This window comes from Esox lucius, chromosome 12 (genome assembly GCF_011004845.1).
Source record: "Esox lucius isolate fEsoLuc1 chromosome 12, fEsoLuc1.pri, whole genome shotgun sequence".
NCBI classification, from domain to species: Eukaryota; Metazoa; Chordata; class Actinopteri; order Esociformes; family Esocidae; genus Esox; species Esox lucius.
Genome location: NC_047580.1, coordinates 33188123 through 33204670, shown reverse-complemented (window position 1 = coordinate 33204670; position 16548 = coordinate 33188123). Strand labels below are relative to the sequence as shown.

The 16548-nt window shown below is 46.5% G+C and overlaps 1 protein-coding gene across 5 annotated transcripts; it reads right to left on the bottom strand.

The window, feature by feature from the left end:
• Positions 1–250: 250 nt before the first annotated feature.
• On the bottom strand, positions 251–14317 carry amigo1 (adhesion molecule with Ig-like domain 1). Of its 5 annotated transcripts, none has more exons than XM_020051457.2 (5): positions 14078–14317; positions 8628–9167; positions 8192–8374; positions 6531–7019; positions 251–6200 (listed from the first exon to the last, which is right to left on the bottom strand). In XM_020051457.2, exons 2-5 carry the CDS (start codon positions 9066–9068, stop codon positions 5802–5804), a joined length of 1512 nt encoding a protein of 503 aa, XP_019907016.1. In that variant the 5' UTR covers positions 9069–9167; positions 14078–14317; the 3' UTR covers positions 251–5801. The 5 variants fall into 5 exon arrangements, with proteins under 5 accessions (XP_019907016.1, XP_034152039.1, XP_034152037.1 ...); XM_034296148.1 differs by lacking the exon at positions 14078–14317 and adding an exon at positions 13567–14051; XM_034296146.1 differs by lacking the exon at positions 14078–14317 and adding an exon at positions 9829–10055.
• Between the last annotated feature and the right edge of the window lie 2231 nt (positions 14318–16548).

Genomic DNA, 16548 nt, shown 5'->3' with positions numbered 1-16548 from the left:
CCCTCTTGATTCATTTGTCTCATTAATGTTTGAGGGTTTCTGTACCGTTACACTGTTGCTGCTTATATTTGAAGATGCAATCTGGGACATTTGCAAAGTAAACAATATTTCTGGTCTGGTGCCCCATGTCATCAAGTCATGTTTAAACTTTGATATCAGAGACATCACATATCCCACCTAAAATGGGAGGTTACATTTTAATATGCATTACCCCACCAAAAAAAACAAGCAGAGAGGATATTATTTTTTACCTTTTATTCAATTTAAAAGTTGTTGTTTTTTTTACATTATATCATATGCTTCTGGGTTACACTTCCTTGCAGTGGTCAGAGTCACATACGCTGGACCTCTTCCTCAAACCTTGCAAAGCCCTTCAAGTTTATTTAATTTCAATAACTTTCTGAGGGTGTCTTCACATGGTCGAGAAACAGAACACTGGGAACTGGAGAGGTGAGATGACATTGTGTTTAAGTCACAACAATTCTTGACCAGATAAGATTTTAGCTAGCTTCTTAAGATTGCTAATATTTATACTATGCTAATGTTAAGTTGACAAACTTAATTTACTATGACAATATGGTCAGACTTGGTACATTTTACAGTGTTGATTAGGTCATCATTAACACAAAGAAACCCAGTTGTCCTATTTTCATTGAAAAGGTAAAAAGGTAAATGCAGAAATGTCAAACCTTGCACACTTGGGTTAAGACGGAGTTCTTAGTTTCCTACTTCCAAGCATTTCTTGGTTGGCGAATAACATGAAATGTCGCTCTAGGAATTAGCAACTTTCCATGTGTTTGTGTGGCATAACTCTGTAATAGATCCAGGCTCATTACTACTACAGTAGGTACGCTACGAACCATTTTGTTAACAATGGGCTGCAAAATCCCTTAAAAAGGTTTCTCTGTTGCCATTTTGGTGAAATAGCAGTTGAACAGTTGACATTGTGGCCTTTGTGCTGTTAGTGAAATCACTGGGAAACTGCAAATAGTTTCTATGTGAAATACGTATCCTTTTGGCTGTGGTCCGTGTTTTGTTCAACTGCCGTTTCGTCTGCTGCAGAAGTAACAGCGATGCTCGGAGACTCCTGAATAGTTTGAGTCATTCTCCGCGACACCAACGAGGGAGGCCGACACGCTGTGCCTGTTACTTCCACTGTTATATCTGATGGCTTTGTGTGAAATTGCAAACGCGAGGGGGGGGGGGGGGCTTCACTTTCATTCACAACTCCTTGTGACCGGAAAAAGCCAGTCTCGAAGGAAAGACCTTGGCGACCAATGCTGACAGCAAGCCTTATCGATAGAATAGCAAAAACTGGCTTTACAATGACATGTTCCCACATTGGCGGTCTTATAGTCTACAGCAGTGTTTCCCAATCGTGGTCTCAGGGACCCAAAGGGGTGCACATTTTGTTTTTGCCCAATTATTCACACACCTGAATCAAATTAAAGACTTAATGATAGGTTGATTACATCAATCAAGTGTGTGCTGTAGGTGGTAGGGCAACATTCGAATCTGGTGTGTGAGCACTAGGGCAAAAACAAAAACGTCCCCAAGACCAGGATTGGGAAACACTGGTCTACAGTATACCAGTCTCTTCAGAGTCTATAGCGGACGTTAATGCCTCCTCATTCTCAAACCAATCCCCTCTTCCCAGATGTTTCAGAACTTGAGCTGACCAGAGGAATCCATGTGCTCTCTCGGAACATCTGGGGGCGCCAGGAGGAAAGGCAACCATACACACCATCATCTTTCAATATAAAACTCTGTATTGTGATACTGACACATCTGAGTTTATAAAGACTGAGGACAACACACTGAAACGACACAGTCAGGCACAGACACTGTGCAAAACAGATCAATAACAACATTGGGTCATAATACAACAACTGTGTTAATTGGTACACAAGCAAAACATAGCAATACACAACTCAACAATATTCAACAGATAGCATTTTTTTCCCTTCAAACTTAGTAGAGAGATTCATGTATTTTATTGGGAACAGGAAACCACCATGGCTTTTTGCTTTTAACATTATTTTCCTTCTCTCCAGCCACGACAACCCATTATGACAGAGTCATTTAGTACCAAATAAAACAGTATAATCTGTAGAAAGGTCCTGGAAGCTCAAACCCTAGCGATTTAACTGGTTAACTGTTTGGTCCAACCACTGTGCCATCCCTGAATTGAATGGGAATGTCTGTTCTGTAGATTCCAATTCCGGAACTGTATTGTGTTCCATTCCAATCGGCCATTGTGTTCTACAACACATTTGGTACTCGTGTTACATCAGAGTGAAGAACCCTGCGCGTGTCTCAGAAGGGCATTTGCTGGCTTGATGTGAGGTCACCATCACCTAGACGACCAAGGACTCATTATAAGCGGTGGTCTAGCATGGACGTGGTGATGTAGCTGAAGTAGGAGTGAGCCCATGCATACGACACGAGATGTGGACGAACGCGGAACATTGTTCCGTCTTTGCCAGAACGGTTCTAAATCCAACCTGCTAAAAATGCTAAAAAGACTAGACTGGACATGAATGAAACTGGCCAATATTCACTTTAATAAAATGTCTGTTAAAATCGATCAAGTGAGAGATCCTGTGATCTTCCCGTTCCGTTAGCGCTGTTCCTTGTCGCACCCCGTTCCATAACCAGATCATCACTTTTCACCTGGTTGAAAGCAGTGCGATACATAGGGACTGGGGTGCCATTTTGGCTCACAGCCCCTCTCCCGTAAAGGAACTTACGCCCTGGGGGTACCTGCTGTTCTGTCCCTGTGAGAGGAAGAAGAGTGATTCACAGCAAGGCCTGCCTCATGTCTCCGTCTCCCACACAAACAAACCAGGGACAAACAGCAACTCTAATTCCCAGGGGCAGACTTGGACACCCTAAGCTGGCAATTCATTTTTTTCAGGGCCCCAATGCTGCTTTTTCCACCCTTAATATTCATTTTATGTATATAGTACCAGTCCAAAGTTTGGACACATTTACCCATGTATATATTTGGTTCATGAAGGTAAAGACTGGTTCTTTCTTAGCATTTGAAAATCAGCCCTAGAAACATTCTGTTTCTGAAGTTGAAGAACTGCCAAAGTTAGCAACTCCCTATGTAAACTCAGAATCTGCCCAGAGATCAAACCAGACAAGAACGAATCACCCCAACAGTGACACGCAGTGCTCTGCTGCCCGATCGAGCCCAAACACGGAGCAGGAAAACAAATGTGGCTTGCCTGGATCAGACACATCACACCACATTTAGAGAGCATGACACGCACCGCTCTCCTGGGAGTCAGTGACCGCACCGCTCTCCTGGGAGTCAGTGACCGCACCGCTCTCCTGGGAGTCAGTGACCGCACCGCTCTCCTGGGAGTCAGTGACCGCTTCCCAATCTAATAAAAGAGCAGAGTAACGACCCGTTCCCCACACTAACAGCCAAACAGATCATGACTGTCAGTGTGACGGGCTAAAAGAAGGTCTGTAGTAAAGCGAAACAATCTGGGACTACGGGCTGCATGCGCACACAGACACGCACACAGACAGTGGAGAAAAGCCATAATTTAAAGATGTAATTAGCGTTCAAACATCGGTTGCCTTCTTGTGGTTGCCACGAAAACGCTCATGATAATATAATCACTGTGTTTTGTTTTCACCAAGACACGGACAGTGGTGAACGTATGCTGGAAAACCTGATTAATTCCGGACTCAGCGAATTAGGTGTGTAATTGGGTCAGGCGGCTCCACAGTACCGAGCCACTCCTGTTCCCCAGAACCAGGTACTGTCCAGTGAGGTACAGGGTCGCAAAACAAAGTTGAAACAGGTTTCCAAACGCTTGCTGCCTACCCGACATGACAAGCTGGTAGAGATGGGCGATGGTGTGACGAGCTGTCCTAATGACCGGGGGTACTGTCTGCCAGGGAACCAAACGCGGGGCGTGGGACACAGTGTAGGGGACGACACTGCGTTGTGGTCGAATTACAGGTAATTTACGGGAATAAATGTAATCTCAACGTAGTGTGCTGAGAGAGCAACGCGACACATGGCCTGTACAGCTTCAAGCGAGTCATATAATTCGATGTTACAGTGTCTGGATGAAACACCAATCCAAGTAACTCCACAATTTAGTGCCGGAACAGCTGCAGTGCGCCTTTTCATTCATTCTACGAGCCCTCTAGTGGGCGAGATGCAGCACACCTCCTCCATCTTACAGACTTCAATTGGACCTGTTGACTGAAGCAGCCGTGGCTTGTTCTGAAACATCGGCGAGTTGAGCAGTCGGTGTCTCTGAAGCTCCTGACAAATGAGCCCCGTAAAACAGCTCTCTTTCAAAAACACTCCGTGGTAGTCAGAATGACGTTCACCTGGGCCTGCCAGCCTTCTAGTACACTACATCACCCTAGGAATGACGGGGACGTTTATTCAACGTCTTGAAGCAGCTGCTTTTCTCTGCGCTTCTCAGTGTTTCTTCTGGCAGTTACCCTGTTTGCCCGCTTCCCAAGGGATGTTTTCGGCTGTACAATAAACACACTTTCCCAGCACGGCAAACATCTATCTGCCCCATCAAAATAAAAATGCCTGTTAATTATTCACCATTCCCATTTCCCGTGGTGATCATCCTGACCGGTATATCTGGCCCAAATTCCTGTGAGCTCCTCCTCCTCATGACTAAATAAATGTCTGACCGACAGCACAGTCATCTTGAAGGATCGCGGAGTTCCACCCCCCTGGTTCCCACTCAATGCACACTCTGTCGGCTATCTGGTCGCCGTGGTGACGTCTGTTTATAACATTCCGGGTGACTCACTCGTCATGAATATTCATGACCTGGTGCTGCTACCTAGCATGATAGAGAGTACATACACCAGCAGGGCCCAGTCCCACCATATATGGCTCTGGTGTAACCAGTCTGGAACCGAGCTGGTGGGGGGCTAGGGTCACTGGCGTAAATATCGGGTGCAGGGGGTGTGGCGGCGCCAGGGCTTGCGGTGGATGGGGGGCCCGTGCTTGGTCTCTATAATAACAATTTTTGTATAATTATTTTATATTGTGTTTTCCTATGTGGTAGTCACAGTCAGACATCAGCTGTGAGGTTAACCTACGCCACGATCGGCTGTACATGCGTATATACCGCATTTTACATTTCCCGTAAGGACAGCTTGCACCTCGGCAACGCCAGCGGCTAGGATACTGTATATGCATAGAAATATAAACACTATAATCACGGACGTTCCCATTCAAGTCAATGCTATGCGAAATGTCGGCCATATTTAATGTAACCACGCCAGGGAGAAATGCGTACTCATTAACTCTATGTATGTTTCATGTGCTAACTAGCAAGGCTCATGCTCATGGCTTGGTTATGTCATGTGTTGTGCAGACTTCTTCATCTCTAATTCATGTACGTAAATTTATTTTTTTTATATTTGAAATGGCAGCCCAACATGAATCATTGTCTTCCTGAGTGCTGTTGCGGTCCAACACGATACTCACACACAACCAGTGTTTTGTGATGAAGGAATGGTGTCCTCTTCCACTTCCTGTCTGGCTTTCACAGTATGGATGTATATTTAAGTGCTACAGATCAAATGCTGGAAAAGGTCCTGTCTATTATCCTCGTCGACACAAAGGCAATTGGGTTAGAACTCCCCTTAAGAACCCCGGTCCGTTTGGTGAACTGTCATTGGCTTTCTGTAAAGAGTTCCAAACTCCAGACAGCAGTTTCGACCAAACACACCACTTACATCCATCCCTCCATCCAATCACGTGACAGCGTTCTACCAGAACTCCAGTCCGCACCGCCTCAGACCACTATGGGCGTGTCGGAGAAGACAGAACTGACCGACTCAGCCACAGACTTCTTTCTTCTTCCCTTGCCGGGTGGCCTGGCCTCCTCAATCATCTCGCCCCGGACCCCAGGGTTCACCTTCCCGTTCTGACGCTCGCCGAGCTCCTTGGGGCTGATGAAGGCCACGTGCCTCGGGTCCATCTTGTCGCTCAGGTCCTCTTGGCTGGGTGCGGCGCTGAGCATGGAGGAGTGGATGGAGTCGGCGTCCTGGTTCTTCCTGGGGCAGCAGAAGCAGCGGCAGGGCGTCAGGTACAGGTAGATGAGTACCAGGATGACGCTGGCCAGGCACCCCACCAGCGTGGTGTAGGCTGTGTTCAGCGTCTCCCCGCCCCCGTTCTCCGTGAAGTTGTGCACCTTGGGAATTAGGGAACGGGCAGAATTCAGTTGCGTGGCGTTTTGTTTGATACATGTTTTGGTCTTTTTGCAGATTACAGGCATTGTTTAATTAAAATGACCTTTGTTGACAGGGTTCTTCAAACCTAACTTTAACCTAACCTAACTTTAACCTAACCTAACTTTAACCTAACCCAACTTTAACCTAACCCAACTTTAACCTAACCCAACTTTAACCTAACCTAACTTTAACCTAACCTAACTTTTTTAGTCCTAAACTAGGCCTAATCTGTCAAGTGAACCCTAAATGTTTTAAATTGCAGGGATGCCACAAGAACATGAAAAACCGACCTTCACCAGGACGTAGAGCGTCTCGTTCAAGGCCTCGCTCACGGCGAAGCACGTGTACGTCCCAGAGTCCTCCGGCTTAACGCGACTGATCAGCAGACTACCATCAGGAAGCAGCTTGGCCGTCTGGTTGCCCCCCTCCGTTACCACCGAGTTACCAGGCGTCACCCACGTCTTCGACATGTCCCTGTGCCTCGTGTCGCAGCGCAGGATCAGGTTCTGCTCCAGCCAAGCTTCCTCGTCTTCCTCGTAGAACGTGCTACAGTTCATGTACTCCTCGTTCAGGTCAAAGACGCCCACAGTGGCTTTCTGGGGCCCGGGGAGATAGCACGTGTATTCGTCTTTGAAGTCCAACGCTGAGTTGAGCCGGCGGATGTGCCAGTGGGCCAGGAGACTGTAAAGTGTGCAGTCACAGATCAGCGGGTTGTTGTGGAAGTAGAGGCCATTCTTGATCCAGGCAGGCAGCGCCTGGATCTCTTCAATGGGGGGGACCTGGTGACAACAACAATAATGACACAGTGAAATATTTTATTTCAAAACGCCAACTCGGCAACCTTCTGGAGGTCTGGAGACTGGAAGGTGGGGGTTCGATATCTGCCCGAGTTGTGGCAAAGAATGTGTTTCTTCCTGGCAGTCGAGGTGATGCACTGCATTGGGGCTGTTTTCACACTACAGGAACAGAACACAGGAGACTAGGGTAGTGCTAGTTCTCCTCGTCCCCAGGTTACAGAACGCAGCACAAACAAGCTAGGAATGCCTTCTTATCAACTGTGGTCTTTTGAGAGGGGCTGTGTCGTATTGAGGTTGTGTAGAGTACTGTTTTTGTCATCTTTTGACTTTAGCTAATCAAAATACAGCAAGGTGTGGAATCACAGTGTGACGTTTAAACCTTTAAACAAATACTTGGATTACAGCGCGACTCTTGCTCGAGAAAGCCTACGATGCTGTTTAATCATAATGAACAAGATTTAACGACACAAGAGAAATGCCTTGTTCTGGCGAGAGTCACTGGCGTAAAGGTGGCTCAGCTGTACAGAGCTGTCCCACAGCAATGTTCTAGTGTACCAATGCTTGGCTGCACAGATCACCTGGGGTAACCTGCTGTGGGAGATGATTGGTCAGAACGCTAAGCCAATTAAAATATAGATTTTTTTTCTCCACTGCTTTCTTATTGGCTAAAGAAGTCCCCAATGGTCGAGGTGATCCACCAGGCCATCTCTAAATTTGGGCGAAGTGTCTGGAGACAAGTGCCAGTCTACCCTTTCCCATGTCAGTAATTCAGAATCAGCTTTATTCACCAGGTGTGTGTACACATACGAGGAATTTGACTCTGGATTATACAGGCTCATGATGTTCCTACTCATAAAAAACTAAACAAAGGACACTCAACAAGAGTCACCGACTGCAATATACAGTACACATGAATACACATAATAAACCAAAACAATAAGATAGTAAGACTGATGAAACAATATACAGTACACATAAATACACATAACAAACCAAAACAACAACATAGTAAGACCATGGTAATAGATCAGCCCTCCCACTGATACAACTAAGCTATAAAAGCAAAAATTATTGTAGGGTAAAAAAAATATATTTTAAAAAACATACATAAAGCATACACATACACACTCACACACACAAACAGGATCTTATACCTTGATTCTGTTGGAGGAGACGTCCATCAGACTGAGTTTCTCCAGACGGGTCCTGTCTCTGACCAGTTCCAGGGGGAAGCGAGAGATCATGTTCTGGGACAGGTAGAGCTTCTGCAGACTGTGGAGACCATGGAACGCAGAGCGGTCGATCTGAGAGATGCGGTTGTTGTACAGCAACAGCACCTGGGGGGAAAAATTAAAGGCGTACTTGAGTGTGCTGTGTTGTTGTTGTTCTCTGCGAACATGAGCAACATTTTTATAAATATATTTCATGAAATGATGTAGCCCATTGGATCACATGTTGATAATACATAATGTTGCCCAAATTATCTTTCTTTGTCTCATCTTTCTTTTTCTGTCTCAATTTCACATCTTTCTTTCTCTTCCTCTCTTTCCCGCCCTCTCTCCTCACTCTCTGCCACTCGCCGTCTCTCACCTCCAGCTGCCCCAGCGGCTCGAAGATGAACTCGTCCAGTTGCTTCAGCTGGTTGGAGGACAGGTCCAAATAGCGGAGCTGTTTCACGTAGATGAAGGCCTCGGAGGACAGGAAGTGGAGGCCGTTGTGGCTGAGCAGCAGGTTGTGGAGCTTTGCAAGTTTCACCGGCGTCCAGTCGGCCTTGAGGCGGGCGATGTCGTTGTAGCTGAGGTCCAGCACGGCCGTGTACAGTGGCAGGCCCGTGGGGACCATGCTCAGGTTCATCTTGGAGCAGCTCACTATGTTGCTGGCACAGATACAGGTCTTGTGGCAGTTGAGTGCTGAGGTGGCCGCTCCGCTGGGGGACCAGAGGAGGACCAGGGAAAGGAAGAGGTACAAGGCCCACGGAGCATGCACCCTCCTCGGGCATGGAGACGGAGAGTGTTCAGGCGGGGACAGCATGCTAGCAGTCGGTCGGCGTGATTTTTCTGAAGGACCAGACCTTCCTGTATTATGGGTTTGATATTGCACCGCGCGCCGCTGGCGGAACCCCGGACATGGCTGTGCGGAGGACGGAAAGGGAAACACAATTCTGGTTAATGGCAGCGACATGGCTGGATACAGCTGGGGGTATTGTCATGGTTACATCATGCCTGGTTGAGTGCTGGAAGTACATCCCCAAAACACACACACACTACGACAATGAATGAAATGGGCATATTTTAAGAATATTCCAAGAAAAACAACAACACAAAAGTATTCGTTCATGCATACACACTGCTGGTGCGCTGCACCATTTGCTCTAAGACACAGTACATATCCGTATGGAAACGGGGATATTAATAAAAGAATGTTTCCTACCTTCACTCAGATCAGATTAAAACATAATCAGCATCTATACGAAAATAAATCCACCCGTCACCCACACAAGACAAGTCTGTTTGTATTACGACACCTTGTCATAGAGGTCTAGCTTCCTCTTCAAGGACAACAAACAGAATGCTCGAGAGAGGACAATCGATGAAGAATCCCGTGCAAAATAATCCGGCAGCTTCAAACAACACGGAGCTCCGCGCCGTAACCACAACTCCGTTCACAATAGCGCAAGGATACTATTACGTAAAGATATAAGAACACATGTCCCCGTACCAATGTCACTCGCCCAGCCTGAATTGACGACCGCCAGGTATTCTGATTACGTAGTCTACAATTTTCCACAAACCGTCAACCACGCGGCCCTTGCCTCTTCTGCAGCAAATCGGGGCATCTGAGCGCAGGTCCGAGTCTTCTTCAGGAGTCTCACCAGAAGCAGCATCCCCGCGGGCCCGTGCGCGAGCCGAGGTGGTGAATCACTGAAGTGAAGCGCATGAGCACTGAGCAGTCTAGTCATGCCAAGATGAAATACTAGCAGCTCGTTTCACATCCTCCTGCCTGTGCGATGTCGCCGCTGAATAAAACAAATTGACGACATTCCTCTCCGCTATATCCCGTCCCGCGATGTCTATGCATACAGTGGCCGTAACAATGCGCGTTTAAGTAACACTTCTGGATATATTTAAAGGCATAGAATGACATCGGCATCCCCTGACTGAGGCTGAACAAGATCTATATCCATAAATGACGGCCAAACCCAAATCACTTTGAATGTCAAATGACCCTCGCTCGGGCCGTTGTAAACGCTTACTCTGCATTGAATACACCCATCACTGCTGGACTGGGAGCCTCTCCCAGGTCTCAAAGCTGAGGAAACCTGATTCCAACCAACCAATGTAATATTTAAGGATAGGCCTACCTAGCCTTGGTATGAAATGTCTGATCGTTGCGTAAGAAGTCCCTACATCACTGATGTGAAACATGACTATAGATCTGACTGCACAAGACTATGCCTGGGTTAATTAACACTGCGTGTCTTCAGGGGACCTGGTAGCTTAGTGCTTTACCAGCTTCATGTTGAGAAAGATACATACACAGGGGTGAGGGAAGGAGACAGACACACAGACTGACAGAGGGTGAGGGAAGGAGACAGACACACAGACTGACAGAGGGTGAGGGAAGGAGACAGACACACAGACTGACAGAGGGTGAGGGAAGGAGACAGACACACAGACTGACAGAGGGTGAGGGAAGGAGACAGACACACAGACTGACAGAGGGTGAGGGAAGGAGACAGACACACAGACTGCCAGAGGGGAGGGAAGGAGACAGACACACAGACTGACAGAGGGTGAGGGAAGGAGACAGACACACAGACTGACAGAGGGTGAGGGAAGGAGACAGACACACAGACTGACAGAGAGTGAGGGAAGGAGACAGACACACAGACTGACAGAGGGTGAGGGAAGGAGACAGACACACAGACTGACAGAGGGTGAGGGAAGGAGACAGACACACAGACTGACAGAGGGTGAGGGAAGGAGACAGACACACAGACTGACAGAGGGTGAGGGAAGGAGACAGACACACAGACTGGCAGAGGGTGAGGGAAGGAGACAGACACACAGACTGACAGAGGGTGAGGGAAGGAGACAGACACACAGACTGACAGAGGGTGAGGGAAGGAGACAGACACACAGACTGACAGAGGGTGAGGGAAGGAGACAGACACACAGACTGCCAGAGGGTGAGGGAAGGAGACAGACACACAGACTGACAGAGGGTGAGGGAAGGAGACAGACACACAGACTGCCAGAGGGTGAGGGAAGGAGACAGACAGACTGACAGAGGGTGAGGGAAGGAGACAAACACACAGACTGCCAGAGGGTGAGGGAAGGAGACAAACACACAGACTGCCAGAGGGTGAGGGAAGGAGACAAACACACAGACTGACAGAGGGTGAGGGAAGGAGACAAACACACAGACTGCCAGAGGGTGAGGGAAGGAGACAGAGCCTCCTAGTCTCCTGGCCCTTCACTTTCTCTTGTCCCGCCTCTGTCTCACCCTTTTCCTCTGTCTCACCCCTCTCCTCTGACTCACCCGTCCACTCTGTCAATCCAAGACACACACACCATTAGCCTGGATCCACTCCTGTTTGGATCCAGGATAGTTCACAACATTCAGTATCACACTCAGTCCAAACCTGTTTTTCTGGCCATGCCCATGACTGCTCTTCTTATTGATCTCATTATGGATGAATGAATGGGCCAAGCCGGGAAAACCTGGTAATCTCATCCAGCCGACTGGTTTGCCCACAAATAGCTTTAATGAGCCATTCTTAACACTGCTATACTGGGGCTTAGTTGGCATGGCTATGGATGCTGGATGGATTCATATCATCATCATCATCTTCCGCTTATCCGGGGCCGGGTCGCGGGGGCAGCAGTCTAAGCAGAGATGCCCAGACTTCCCTCTCCCTAGACACTTCCTCCAGCTCTTCTGGGGGGACACCGAGGCGTTCCCAGGCCAGCCGGGAGACATAGTCCCTCCAGCGTGTCCTAGGTCTTCCCCGGGGTCTCCTCCCGGATTTATAGAGAAAAATAAAAAGCATTTGTGTTTGCAGTGTGGCCCCGGAGACAGTTCTTGTGGCTCTGTTTGTCTGATCTCTGGGTACGACACTATATGTAGGAGTTGCTGAATGCACGTCTTCTAACATCAGTTTAAATCAGTCTAGGTTGTTAGAAAGAATCACGATTCGGTCTGGGAATTGAGATTTGAAGACCCAAGCACACACACTCAGACACACTCACACCTTCGACCCCTAACCCCAGTGTAAGCTTTTAACCTCAACAGTACTAAAATGTCCACATATCTGGTCCCAAACAGTGATTAATTTTCAGTTTGACTCAATGCTTCCTGCTGTGATGGTGACAGCGTTGCCTAGTTACCACCTGTGGCCTTGCGTTGACTGTAACAGTGGTGGTACGGTAATCAGTCAGTCAGTCAGTCTCTCCACAACCCCCTGCTAACCATCAGATCTCAGATCAGCATGGGGACTGACCCAGTAACAACACTGATTAGGAGAGAGAGAGAGAGAGAGAGAGAGAGAGAGAGAAAGAGAGAGAGAGAGAGAGAAGCAGAACAGCTCACAGAGATGTGCATGGAGTTCCTGAGGCAAGGATAACTGGACGTCACAAAACTGGAAAGGGGACTGAAATGGGGTAAACATAAAACACAGGATTGGCAGAGGGATAAAGAGGGAAAAAGAGAGAGAGGGAGGTAGGAGGAGAGAGCGGTAGAGAGAGGCCAGGTCTTTTTGGGACCAGGACCAACCATTAAAAAAAATTTTTGGGTTTCATAATGCATCAGTTTAATTTAAATATTCAACAACGTGCCACATCGTATCAATCTCCCTGCTGAAATACAGTCAGAAGGTTTGAAATGTTTCATGTGGCCCGGGTGGTCTGACGATCTTAGCTGTTTGCTCATGCATCACAGAAAGAAAAAAAAGACAGGGATCTGATTCTGCCCCTCTGCTCTTAGTAATTACGTCCTCTCGTCTTCCCCGACTTTCTGTGTTTTATTGTACTGGCATTCCGGTGGAACACGGACAACTGTCGGCCGGTAGGTCTATCCATAGACGTCATAATTACTCATCAATCAATACGTTCATTTTTAGCTACAGATGACTTGATGGCTGAGAACAGATTGCTGAGATCCTATTTCACTGTAATGTAGAAGTTAAGTAGAGATCAGACATTTAGTCTGCTGTATTGTTACTAGGAATTTACTCTCTCACACACATACTTATCTATTTCAAACATTGCGCATACGCTCTTGTATTGGCCGAGTAGTGCCACGGTCTGCGCCTCATTAGCCGTTTTAACTGTTCACACCTGGACCGTCATGAGAATAAAGATGTGACCTTGATGTTTGATCTAATTTAGTTGAATGCACTGAGTGTCTGGACGAAAGCCAGAGTGAGCTTGTAATAAACAAATATCTTGTGGAGAGACAATACGTGAGCATGCGACGCATGCTTTTTAGACCTGGGCTAACTAACCAAGCTGAATGATATGTTACTCACGTGATCTCTAGGATACGAGCTCCTGCTTCAGTAATATATATGCAAACATGTAAATGCTAGTGGTTGAACGAGATCAGGAAATGGAAAACAGTTAGGGTTCATACGATAAAAATTGTGAATAAAGGTACTTGGTGGAGTTTAGGACTTGGTTACGCAGGCTGCATTTAATTTAAATGTTAACATGTGGATAATCTACAGAATGACGTGATATTAAAAATATATAGGCATGATTAATCCACTAGTGATTAAGACGAGCTCGGTTAATTAATTAAGCGAGCATCAACAACAATAAACGTTTAATATTATGACAGCAGCTTGGGTGTGAGAGGCGAGATGGATAAAGACACATTGAAGGAGAAAGAGAGAGATGGAGAAAATGTGAAGGAGAGAGAAGAGCGGAGGAGAACAACAGGAAAACGGAGAGAAAGAAAGGGATGGAGGGTGAACGAGTGGATTAGAGAGTTGGCATTTCCCAGTCAATCTGACCAAAATAATCCCTGCTAATCCTAACCTCAGGGCATTGAGAACTGGAGGAGCTGATTCGCGCCCAGAAGACCGTGAGGAATTCAGCCACGATAGTTAAATCCCTGGAAAAAACTGTCGTCCATCTACCAGGGGATTGAACAGTCAACCCCTGGAGCCTCAGCAGGCAGCACTGCTCTCCAGTGGAGCCCAAACCTCTCCTGGGGCCAGCGCCCTCACAGTTTCGTTTTTGCCCTGAACTAGCTCACCTGATTCAACAGGTGAGTGTTTGTTAATTAGTTAATACGTTGATTCAGGTGTGCTAGCTCTGGGATAAATCTAATGGATGGAATGGCTGGGGGGGCCCCAGGAGAGGTTTGGGAACCACTGCAAGTCTTGCCCACAGCAGTAGCTCTCAGCTGGGTGCACGCTACAACTAAAATTTGGGCCGGGAGGGGTTTTAAATGGGTCACAGCCTGGACTGGCAGTTGTGTGAGAAACAACACATGCTTTTACCAGGGAGAAAGTAAGTTACATAATGAACGTAACGTTATTTAATCATTTTTGGGGGTGGGGGTATGTAATAAATATTTTTCAATATAGCAGAAAATGTTATTAATGTATTAGCAGTGCTTGTTAACATATTTCGCTGTCTCGAACAAATGAGCTTGTCAACATTCTTAAATAAAATACAATACAGGCCTCAGACTGGCAAAGTGGTCTAAGTCCATTTCTCCCCGGTACAGCTGAGCTGAAAGGTTCACCCCCAGTGTTTGTGTCTGTTGACGAAATCGACCTGGAACAGTTCTTCATCTGCCGTGACATTAAGACATTATGGAGGGTAGAATAACTCCGTAAAAAGGTAATAAAAGCAAATGTTGATGTAGTGACACCAGTCTAAAACACTCACCGTCACAGCGTACGTGTACCGGATAGAATCTGACAAAAGAGACGTCCTGGTTTCATTTATGTCTTGAAAACCAGTGACATGAGTGGTTACATCCCTGGACACAGGAAGACATTAAATTAAGGGTTTATTTTATGTCTTCCTGTGTTACTTATCATGCACTATTGTCTTCCAATTTATCTATTGAGTAGCGATGTTTCTGTATCTAAAATCTGACAAGACTCACTATCGCTCACGTCTTTCATGCTTGTGTCTGAGATGTGTTCAGGTCTGTACAGTACTGTCTCACTCAACCTGTTAAGCTTGTTCAGTTCTGTACAGTACTGACACATTAGATGTTTTAAGAGTGTTCAGTTCTGTAAAGTACTGGCTCATTAGATGTGTTTAGAGTGTTCAGTTCTGTACAGTACTGACACATTAGATGTTTTAAGAGTGTTCAGGTCTGTACAGTACTGTCTCACTCAACCTGTTAAGCTTGTTCAGTTCTGTGAAGTACTGGCTCATTAGATGTGTTAAGTGTTCAGTTCGGTACTGTACTGGCTCATTAGATGTGTTAAGTGTTCAGTTCTGTAACGTACTGTCTCATTAGATGTTTTAAGAGTGTTCAGGTCTGTACAGTACTGTCTCACTCAGCCTGTTAAGCTTGTTCAGTTCGGTACCGTACTGGCTCATTAGATGTGTTAAGTGTTCAGTTCTGTAACGTACTGTCTCATTAGATGTTTTAAGAGTGTTCAGGTCTGTAGAGTACTGTCTCACTCAGCCTGTTAAGCTTGTTCAGTTCTGTAACGTACTGTCTCATTAGATGTGTTAAGTGTTCAGTTCTGTAACATACTGTCTCATTAGATGTGTTAAGAGTGTTCAGTTCTGTAGAGTACTGGTTCACTTGATCTGTGTGTCTTTTTTTCATTCCATAATCTACCCAAGCTGCTAGACCACTCCAGCCCTTCTTTAATCACATACTGAGTATAGTTCTCCAGCACACTAAAACAACAGCTAAAACAGCAACATAGTGAACTGTGTTACATAATGTGCCCATCCATCTGTCTGTCTGTGTCTGTCTGTTCATCTGTCCCCTTGCCTGTCTGGCTGTCTGTCTGTCTGTACCTTTGTCTGTCTGTCTGTCCGTCCGTCCATCTGTGTCCATCTGTCTGTCTGGCTGTGTCCATGCCCCTTTGTTTGTCTCTGTTCATTTTTCTGTGTTTCTGTCTGCCTTTTGTGTGTGTGGTTGTGTTTGTGTGTGTGTGGGGGGGGGATTGGGGGGGGGACTCACATGCAGAGCGATTTATTTCCAACTTAAGGCATAATGTCATGATTAGGGTTAGTTTTAGGCATTAAGGTTAGGTTGAGGCCTTAGGTGGAGGGCCGAAACACTTCTGGTTTTTGGTTCTACCTGCTAGCTGATTGCCTTCACCTGACATCTCAGGTCTGAATCAATCCCATATTAATAGTAGAGGATAAAAGCCAGAAATGTTTCGGCCCTCCAGGACCGGAATTAAATAGCCCTGCCTTGGGGTAAGCTTAGGTTTAGGCATAGAAGTTAAGAAATTGTGTTTAAGGTTAGGTTTAGGCCAAGGTTAGGGCCAGAGGGTAGGAAACATAGGGGCCAAATACAA